Below are 10,006 nucleotides of genomic sequence, written 5' to 3'. Positions count from 1 at the left end.
GACCCTTAGAAATATACCAAAATATACCTTCTCATTTTCATAATATACCGTATATATACCGAGGCAACGAACTTAACCCACCTGAGCCCGCTCTATTTAAACAGGTGACAAACTTGAGTTAAATCGCTTAAAATAATATTGTTTGTACATTTTCCTTGTTGATACATCATTATTTTGTCTTATAAAAACAAATGAGCACGATATTTTTCACCTGAAAGTCACTTAGACTCTTTTAGTTTTATAAAATTAGTACGTTAAATTTATATATCCACTGGTCGACAATGGTTTAAGTGTTCCATTTCCATTAACGGAAATCATATTCCCCGATTTTTATATTTGGGATAATATTACCAGATAGTTAGGACTTTCAACACTTCACATATCATTTTATACGATAGATACATCAATTTTCTTCAATATTGGCAAATTTTAAGGTTTTTTTTTATTGGATTGCTTATAAAATAAGGTTTACACAAAAAGGGTCAACGAAAAAAAAAACGTAGTTGGGAATGAAATATAACGTAAGTGGGAATGGAATGTTACGTAATTTTACCACTTGTTGCTTGTCAACCAGTATTATGGTTATTTGTATACCCTATTTCCTTTAATTAATGTTAAAATTCCGTTTTCGAAGCAGTTTTCTAACGTTAATAATGACATTATCTTAGAGGGACGTTTTTTTTTAACCTATTCATATTTTTCTGTAAACATATCTCACTTTCGATGTATATTCTCGGTATCTGTAAACTTTAAAACATCGTTGGGATTTTTTTTTAAAAAGAGACTGACTAGTTTGTAAACATTCAATTCCTTAATATCCTTATCCCCAAGGGTAGCAGAATGTTGCTTTTTCCATGTCAATGCTGCGGAACTGGCACATACACAAGAATTTTATAAGCGGTAAAATACGTAAGTGGGAATGGAATGTAACGTAAGGCAACGTAAGTGGGGATGATATTGATTAAAAATACCGTTATATACTGATGTACCGATATTTTTATTTGCGATAATATTGTATCGGTGCGATATATATTGTTTAAATCTTGTTCATTTCTCAGGAACGGAACCACTAAGTCAAACACGAACCGGAAATTTGTTTTGAAATTTAATTTCACATTCTTCAAATACAAAATATTTAGCTGACCGTCTACCCATTAACCATACAGTGATCGATGAACTTAAGACTTGGGTTGTTTGGCCTGCTTCTCCTTCTTGGCGGCTTCGGTTTCGGCCTGTAATTTGTTGTACTTTTCGATCAGCTTCTCCACTTCGGGCTTCTCCAGCACACTAAAGACGGTAGTGTTCTTTTCGCGCTGCAAGGTGGCCATCTCGACCTTTTCTGGAGTCAGCTTAGTGGTGTCCAGAGTCATGCTTAGCACCTTCACGGCCAGATCCTTGGCCTCCTCCAGCTTTATGGATGGTTTGTCGGCCAGTTCCTGTTTCAGCATGGAGATGGCGGCTCCAAAGTTATTGCCAATGCATGTGGCCTTCCAGCCGCCGTAGTTGCCGCTGGGATCGGACTGGTACAGCTGATAGCCGTACTTATTGTCCCAGCCCATGTAAAGAAGAGAAACGCCGAAGGGACGCTTGCCACCGTACTGAGTGTAGGCTTGCTTGATGTCGCACAGGTGGGACACAAGCTGCTCGCATGGAATCACCTCGCCATAGCTGAACTGATAGCGCTGGGCTATCAAACGCAGCTCGGCGGTCAGCACATTGGCATCGGATGTGATGCCGGCCACAGAGCAAACCATGTTCCTGCAAGGCAATCATGTTCAGCATTGCAGTGTTTACAGATATGCACGAATCATTACTCACTCGTTCAGACGATAGATCTTCTCCGAGGGTATAGCGCTGTCCAGCAGTTTGTTGGTGCTGCGGCATTCGGCGGCTAGCAAAATGCCATCTTCGGCCAGGATGCCGAGGCAAGTGCCGGCATGCGAGATGGCTTCCATGGCGTATTCGACCTGGTACAGGCGTCCCTCCGGGGAGAAAATCGTGGTGCGGGAATCATAGCGACGCGCCTAACAATATGAATATGATGAAGAAATGAATAAATCAAGCTGCCCGCATTGTAGCGGGTGCACATTTACTTACCATTGTTCTTTATTGCTAGAAATTTACGAGTTTACTTTGCAAAAATGATTGTCATTCAGTCAGTGTGACCCTCATAAATATAATGAAATATTCCTGCTTGTGCGCTGAGGTATAACTTGAAAATATACCGATAGTATAATTTGGTATAGTGCTGAGGGTCGACAAGTCTGCGGTCACACTGGGATTCACTTGCTTGCAAATACGCGGGAATTTTTTAATTATTTTTGTTTTTATTGTTCTTTGGGATGCAATGGGAGACATTCTTGCCGTAAGTTAAGATCGGACTTTTCTTGTTGGCTACATTGTTCGATTAACGTTGTACTTTTTAGAACTGTGACCTCTTCAAGAAACTGGGGATCGACAGTTCAAACCAATGGCTTCTATACGACGAAAAGCTGGAAAAGTTCTTTAAATACCTGTCTGTGAGTATTACGGATGCCAACATCCTTACAGAGCAAGAGTTCCTGCAGCGCGATGAAATGCAGCAGCGTTCAGAGTGGCTAAGAGGGTCGGAGCTCGCAATGAAGCAGCAGGAGATCGAAGCGGAAAACCCTGGTCTGCTCACGCATACGGAGCAGGATGTGAACGCTCTGACTGCAGTGGGGGCAGCGATTCAAGAGGCAACAACCGATTATGCCGCGCTAATTGAGAATATGGTGTAAGTGGCCCAGAGTCCCCGAAATTCTATTCTATTCTACATGTTTAATCGTTGCAGCAACTCGAAACACTCTATAAATAATAACCTTAGCGAGTTGGAATGTGCAGCCACTTCACTGCAAAACATGGAAAAGAATCTGTTGAGCGACTGCCAAGAGAAGGCCAAGCAGCTGGAAGAGCTGCAGGGTGAGAACTGCAAGCTGAGCAGCGAGGCCAAGATGGCGTTCATATCCCAGCCGATGCCACCGCTCTTTATGCACCAACTGCCGCTGGAGCAGTACTTCCTCAAATGCGACTCCTTCATGCAGTATTTTACGCTCTACATTAAGGAGAACTTCAAAATCCAGGAGGCAAACGAGTTGAAGACCAGCGAAGTCGATGTGCTGCATGAGAAGGAAAAGTTGGAGAGCCTGGAGCGGAGGTCAGTAAGGGTCTATAATGATGAAAGTCACAAATTGACATACACTTTTCAATCGTTGCAGCATTCAGTATTATGCACTCGCCTTCATCAAGAAGAAGGCTAAGGCCAAGGCCACTCAGGCCATTATAGACCACCTGGATCTTGGCCAGATCCATTGCCTTAGCGTGGCAGAGATGGTCAGGGAAACGCACGAGCTGCAGCTGCTCAACGAACACCATCTGAAAAACATCTACGACACACGCATGAACGACGTGACGAGCTTTGTCCAGCAGCATACCGAACAGCGCATCGAGCTGGTTCTCTATGAAAACACCAAAGAGAAGTTGCAGCGGGCCCAGCGACGGCGTGAAAGCGACCAGCAACTGACCAAAATCATATCGGATGCCTTGTCCAATGCGGAGCTGGTTTGGATCATCGAACAGTTGGACTTGGAGAAGAAGCGCAATTTTCTGGACACCTCCGAGGCGCTGTGCAGCCAGGCCCAGGCCACATGGCAGCGAGTGCAGACTATGCTCTCCATCAACAGCAGTCACCAAGGCATCTGTTCCCCTTTCTTGCAGGAGATTGCCAGCCAGCTGTCGGCCCATCTTGGCCACAATATACGGGCCGGCGAGGCCAAGAGTTGTCTCTACGAGTACGAAAAGTTTTGCCGCCTACTTTCGTACGCTTTTCAGAGCATGCTCAACAGAAAGTCCAGTGTCACCGCCCAGGATCAGCTGGCAGAACTGTGAGTAAACGAAACATTCCCTGCAAGCTAATCCCTCATACCACATTCATTCGCAGCAAGCGTCTGGAGCAAACCCTAAGCCCCTTCGTCTATGATTCCCCCCTGGAGCAGCCCATGCTGGACAATGTTCGATATTTGTATGCAATATACAGTGTCGCCCAGGAACAGACGCGTCTCGACGAGATGATGCGACATCTGCGAACTGAATTCCAGGAGAATATCGTGGGTCGGATGGTATGTGGGTTTCCCCCCAGCGTCTGAATGTCACTGATGGCTTAATTTCAGGACAGGGACAAGCTCTGGCGGTATAAAATGCTTCTATGGGTCTGGTTCTTGACGGAGCCCCAGCGCATGCTCTACGCCATCGACGAGGTGAAGAAGGCAGCGGCCAAGGTTCCCGCTTTAACCAGCAGCATGCGTCGTCCCGGCGGAGGGCTTCAGCGTAAATGATGAATCCGATCAATGCAATTTGTATATTAGTTAATGAATAAATTACGATATCTGTTACAAGGGATGCTGGATGAAGATGAAGATGAATTGAGTGATGCCCTTTCGCAGACCCAGATACACGAAATCCACCAAGCAGACGCATTAATTGCCGGCAGCACGCGACAACGTTTCCAAGCGATTGCTATTCAAGTGCCGCCGAGCAGCAACAAGTGAAGCCATAAAAACCATGTCCTCTTGCTTGCCTAACCTAGACCCATTCCCATTCCGATACCCATTCCCCTTGACGATGCCTGTTGGCCAGCAATTCGCTGGCCTCCCATTGGCCACGCGCAATCGTATGGGAGTTCGTGGCTGTCTGCCGAATAGATTTCAGGGCCTATAAAAGGACGAGCAGCATTCGCCTGTGGCTCATTCGATGTACGTCTTTCGCGGCAGATTTCTCTCAAAATCCTTCGGTAATTAAAAGAACAGTGAAGTGTTTCCAAAGTTACTTTAAATTGTTTTAAATTAACCAACTGACTTGGCTGGCTGTCAGGCTTCTCCCGAAGTGTCCTTAAAGTTTAAGTTTAAAGCGTTGCATAGACACGACGACACCCAAGCAGCTCGGAATCGGTGGATAATGATTTGCGAGTCATTACGCTTTGTTGTTGCTGTGATTTGAATTAATTTCAAATTTCTATGTAGCCCCAGCACACAGCCCCAGGCTGTAATGCAAGATGAATTCAAGCTTTGCCCTTCGAATTTCGGCTTGATATAATCAAATTTAAATCAGTTTGTTTTGTGTTTTTGTTCTGTGATAATGAGGAAATGCCGCCACTCATTTGGATAACCGTTCGTTCTTCCAGTCCTTTGGCAGTGCCACAATATGCATCGTCTGTTGTTCCGCCCCAGCGTCTGTGTTCTCTTCCTGCTGCTGGTTGACTCCTTCAGCACCCACAAGAATGCCAAGCGCAACGAGATCGATTCCTGGGAGGACCTCAACAAAGAGATTAGCTTCGATACGACCATCACGAATCTTGGGCTCAATGTCAACGACACGGGCGACAACAGCAGGATGTTCGAGCGGACCAGGGATCCGAAGCATCAGCAGATGGGACGCATGACGGAGAGCGAACTCAGCCAGATGCGTGTCTACAATGTGGGCGTGCTGATGGCCTCCCATTTGGGTAAGTCGCCAGCTAGGGATTCGATGGATTGGATCAAGATTCCCCACTGCCCGCAGATTCCCCATTCGATCTGGAGCGCTGCGGACCGGCCGTGGACCTGGCCTTGGATCAGATAAACAAGCTCTTCCTGCGACCCCACAACATTACGCTCGCAAAGAAGAAGGCCAGGTGAGTGGACGGTGTATGCCTGCCTGCCTGCCTGCCTGCCTGCCTCTGTCTGCCTACCTACCGCGTCTAACTCCCTTCCCTGTCTTAAGCTACCCATCCTGCTCGGGCGCCCGTGCACCCGGACTGGCTGCAGACATGCACTTCCAGGACGACGTCATCGCCTTCATTGGACCAGCCTGCGCATTCGCCCTTGAGCCGGTGGCTCGTCTGGCCGCCTACTGGAACACCCCCATCATTACGGGCATGGGGGATCAGGTATGCGTAAGCCAAGCCAAGCCAGCGCCTGGCATCCATTGCCGAGTGTAGCGATTTGCGTGTGGAGCGGCGCACAGCACGCCGCTTTCAATAATGCGGAACTGGCTTAGTCGCAGTCCTCAGTCCCCTTCCCACCCCTCCCATTCCCCACCCACACACTGACTGTTCGTGGCAATCACATTTAGCCCTCTTAATTGTCGTACGCTTGACATTGGCAATTAAATGGGTTCTGGGCTGCGTTCGGAGTGGCCATCGCTCAATGGGTCTTTAATTTGAATTTAAGTTTTGCTCCGAGTGCTGCTCGATAACGTCTCCCGTTTCCTTCCTCCTGCTGCTGCCTGCGCCAGCCCCCGTCCTCGGAGGGGGAGCTGACTGTTACCTCTGGCATCCTGGGCAGAATACACAAGTGGAAGAATGAGAATACGGTAAGTGGATGAAGTAGTATCTGGGCAGGTTCCTGGGAAGGTTCATTTGGGGGGAGATGTTCAATGCCATGGGGATCGATCCGAAGCATGGCGGAATTGTATATTCGTTGTAGAATTTTCAGGGAATGTTCAAGGACAAGTCAAAGTATCCCACACTCACGCGCATGTCCTACTGCCAGTGCAGGCTCATCCTGGTCTTTGCCAGCGTCTTTCGCCAGTTCAATTGGAAGCATGTGGCCCTGCTGGTGGACAGATCGGAGCTCTTCTCGTGGACGGTGGGCAAGAATCTCGAGTACGGACTGCGGCAGGAGGGACTGCTGAGCTTTGTCCGCGAGCTAAATGGCAACGAGGAGGAGATCTATGAGAACTATCTGAGGGATGCCAGCATGTATGCCAGAGGTATCAAATCTTCAAGCTGATTTCCCCACCTCACCACATTCCACATAATTGATCGAACTTCTTCTCTCTCTTCCCACCCTTCGTACAGTCGTTATTTTATCTGTGCGTGGGGTCTTGGTGCGAAAGTTCATGCTGGCGGCCCACAGCCTGGGCATGACCAACGGCGAGTGGGTCTTCCTGGACGTGGAGATATTCCAGAGCGACTACTGGGGCGACAAGGGCTGGGAGATGAAGGACGGGCAGGATGCGCGAGCGCGCAAGGCATACGAGGCACTTCTGAGGGTGAGCCTCCTGCAGCCGACGAGTCCCAAGTTTCAGGATTTTGCGGACAATGTACGGGAGAATGCGCTCTACGACTACAACTACACGTTTGGCGAGGGCGAGGAGGTGAACTTCTTCATTGGCGCCTTCTACGATGGCGTTTATCTGCTGGGCATGGCCCTGAATGAAACCCTGACCGAGGGCGGCGACATCCGGGATGGGGTGAACATCACGCGACGCATGTGGAATCGCACCTTTGAGGGCATCACCGGCCACGTGCGCATCGATGACAATGGCGACCGGGATGCGGACTACTCGATCCTAGATCTGGATCCCATAAATGGAAAATTTTCCGTCGTCGCTCATTATTCCGGTGTCCACAAGTAGGCGGCGAAGGTGCCTGCCCATTGACCATCCATTAAACACTTTCTTTTTGTAGGGAATATGCAGCTGTGCATGGCAAGAAGATTCACTGGCCGGGCGGACGGGAGGAGCCGCCGCCGGATGTGCCGCCCTGTGGCTTCCTGGGCAATTCTCCGGACTGTCATGACAATGGTATGGCCCCAATCCCCTTGTTTCACATCGGACTAGTGCATAAATCTCTCCGCTTGCAGAGTCCACCATTATGTATTCCATATTCGGCCTGTTCCTCTTTCTGGGTCTCGTCTTCCTCGTGATTTGCTTGCTGCAAAAGTAAGACTCCCCCTTCGTTGGCCTGTGGCTGCCTACAGAGTTCTCCCATTCTTGCAGGCAAATGAAGCTGAGCAAGGAGCTGAACAACATGTCCTGGCGGGTGAGACCCGACGATGTGCTCATCGAAATGGGCGGCATGTTCGGCTCCAAGGGCGGCCTGCAGCGCCTCGACGTGGAGAATATCTCGCTGCAACAGTTTGGCATCCACTCCGGTCGCGCCTCCATAGCCAGCTTCACGTCGCTGCCGCCGCAGGTGTACACGACGATTGGCCAGTTCAAGGGCGAGCGCGTGGCCATCAAGAAGGTGAACGTGAAGAAGGTAGAGCTGACGCCCCAGCTGCTGTGGGAGATCAAGCAGGCGCGCGACGTGAGCCACGAGAACACTGTGCGGTTCGTGGGCGCCTGCATTGATCTGCCCCGTCCCACGGTGCTAATCCTCACGGAGTATTGTTCGCGCGGCAGCCTGAAGGATGTGCTGGAGAACGAGGCCATCGAGCTGGACTGGAACTTCCGCATGTCCCTCGTCCACGACATTGTCAAGGGCATGAGCTATCTGCACAACAGCGACGTGGCGGCCCATGGCAAGCTGCGCTCCTGCAACTGCCTCATCGACGGCAGATTTGTGCTCAAGATATCCGACTTTGGCCTGGCCACGCTGACCACGCCCTCGGACTTTGTGCGGGATCAGAACTACTACTTGAGTGAGTGTGTCCCCATGGCTCTCGGAGGGGTTTCTTCTTGAGCATTCTGCCATTCTAGAGCTCCTTTGGATCGCGCCCGAGCTGCTGCCTCTGACATCCATCCCTGGCTGCTGTCCGGCCACCCAACGCGGCGATGTCTACTCGTTTGGCATCATTCTGGAGGAGATTGTGAACCGTGGCGGGCCCTACCAGGAGGCGCGCCAGCAGATGGATGTCCACACCATCCTCCACAAGGTGCGGCAATGCAATGGGTTTCGGCCGCTCATCAGGGAGCGAGAGTGTCCACCGGACCTACTAGAGCTAATGGAAAAGTGCTGGGCGGACAACCAGGAGGAGCGGCCTGCCTTCTCCACGATCCGCAGCAACATACGCACCATCATGAAGTGATTATGCAGCATCCCTAGCCAAAGTCAAAGTCAAATCCGAATCATCTTTTGTTTGTTGCAGGGGCTTCTGCGAGAACCTAATGGACGATCTGCTGAACCGCATGGAGCAGTATGCCAACAATCTGGAGAGCCTCGTGGAGGAGAAAACGCGCCAGCTGAGTCTGGAGAAGCAGCGCACGGAGGAGCTGCTGTACCAGATATTGCCGCGACCCGTGGCCCAGCAGCTGATGGCCGGGGATCTGGTGGAGCCGGAGGAGTTCAGCAGCGTCACCATTTACTTCAGCGACATTGTGGGCTTCACGGAGCTTTGCGCCCGCAGCAGCCCCATGGATGTGGTGAACTTCCTGAACGATCTGTACAGCACCTTCGACCGGATCATCGGCTTCTACGACGTCTACAAGGTGGAGACAATTGGCGACGCCTACCTGGTGGTCTCCGGCCTGCCCGAGCCCAATGGCGATAAGCACGCCCGGGAGATCGCCCTGATGGCACCTGGACATACTCCAGGCCGTCAGCTCCTTTAATCTGAGGCACAAGCCGGAGTACAAGATCCAGATTCGCATTGGTATGCACTCCGGGTCCGTCTGTGCCGGCGTCGTGGGCAAGAAAATGCCCCACTACTGCCTCTTCGGGGACACCGTGAATACCGCATCGCGCATGGAGAGCACCGGCCAGCCCGGCAAGATTCACGTGTCCTCCGCCACGAAGGCCATTCTGGACAAGTTTGGCACCTTCCAGTTGGAGCAGCGCGGCGATGTGGAGCTCAAGGGCAAGGGCACCATGACCACCTACTGGCTGAACAGCACCAGCGAGGCCGATGCACGCCCCCCGACACCGCAGATCCTGAGCACCGACGAAGTGCCATTCCCACTACTCTTCGCCGGCATGGGAAAGTGAATCTGATCTATCCTATGGTCTATGATCTCTAATGTGTCAGTATTATATTCATTTTATGTGCAAATAAAATAAAACCAAAGCACATTGAGGAGTTAGTTGAACGTAATTAACAGTAAGTAACAGTAACAGTAAGTTAGCGAAGAACGCTCTCTCTTACGATGCACTCGATCCACTCGGGTGCTCGACACCTGTGTGGATCATAAGAGAGCGAGCTAACAGTCCGCTGTTATCCATAGATAATGTTATTTAATAGAGTCATTTATATATGTAGTTTCAGGAACTTTTCCCGACATTATCGCTTTC

The 10,006-nt window shown here is 50.1% G+C and overlaps 3 protein-coding genes across 3 annotated transcripts; 2 read left to right on the top strand and 1 right to left on the bottom strand.

Annotated features, from left to right (window-relative positions):
• Nucleotides 1–1,092: 1,092 nt before the first annotated feature.
• LOC111081848 (proteasome subunit alpha type-4) lies at nucleotides 1,093–2,195 on the bottom strand. Its single transcript, XM_022378002.2, has 3 exons — nucleotides 2,098–2,195; nucleotides 1,819–2,024; nucleotides 1,093–1,758 (listed from the first exon to the last, which is right to left on the bottom strand). Exons 1-3 carry the CDS (start codon nucleotides 2,098–2,100, stop codon nucleotides 1,179–1,181), a joined length of 789 nt encoding a protein of 262 aa, XP_022233694.2. The 5' UTR covers nucleotides 2,101–2,195; the 3' UTR covers nucleotides 1,093–1,178.
• Nucleotides 2,196–2,262: 67 nt separating this feature from the next.
• LOC111073582 (augmin complex subunit dgt3) lies at nucleotides 2,263–4,445 on the top strand. The gene is made up of 6 exons (XM_022365958.2): nucleotides 2,263–2,365; nucleotides 2,427–2,755; nucleotides 2,813–3,175; nucleotides 3,237–3,902; nucleotides 3,959–4,136; nucleotides 4,188–4,445. The coding sequence occupies exons 1-6, from the start codon at nucleotides 2,348–2,350 to the stop codon at nucleotides 4,350–4,352; spliced, it is 1,719 nt and encodes a 572-aa protein (XP_022221650.2). The 5' UTR covers nucleotides 2,263–2,347; the 3' UTR covers nucleotides 4,353–4,445.
• A 261-nt stretch (nucleotides 4,446–4,706) lies between these two features.
• On the top strand, nucleotides 4,707–9,704 carry LOC111073583 (atrial natriuretic peptide receptor 1). The gene is given in 13 exon segments (XM_022365959.2): nucleotides 4,707–4,807; nucleotides 5,198–5,518; nucleotides 5,575–5,686; nucleotides 5,776–5,941; nucleotides 6,289–6,366; nucleotides 6,489–6,765; nucleotides 6,854–7,409; nucleotides 7,466–7,581; nucleotides 7,641–7,719; nucleotides 7,777–8,420; nucleotides 8,479–8,803; nucleotides 8,868–9,297; nucleotides 9,299–9,704. Coding segments are annotated over 13 exon segments (3,549 nt in total). The 5' UTR covers nucleotides 4,707–4,767; the 3' UTR covers nucleotide 9,704.
• The last annotated feature ends 302 nt before the right edge of the window (nucleotides 9,705–10,006 follow it).

This window comes from Drosophila obscura, unplaced genomic scaffold (assembly GCF_018151105.1).
Source record: "Drosophila obscura isolate BZ-5 IFL unplaced genomic scaffold, ASM1815110v1 contig_186, whole genome shotgun sequence".
NCBI lineage: Eukaryota > Metazoa > Arthropoda > Insecta > Diptera > Drosophilidae > Drosophila > Drosophila obscura.
The sequence above is the reverse complement of the archived record's forward strand: the minus strand, read 5'-3'. Positions and strand labels throughout refer to the sequence as shown.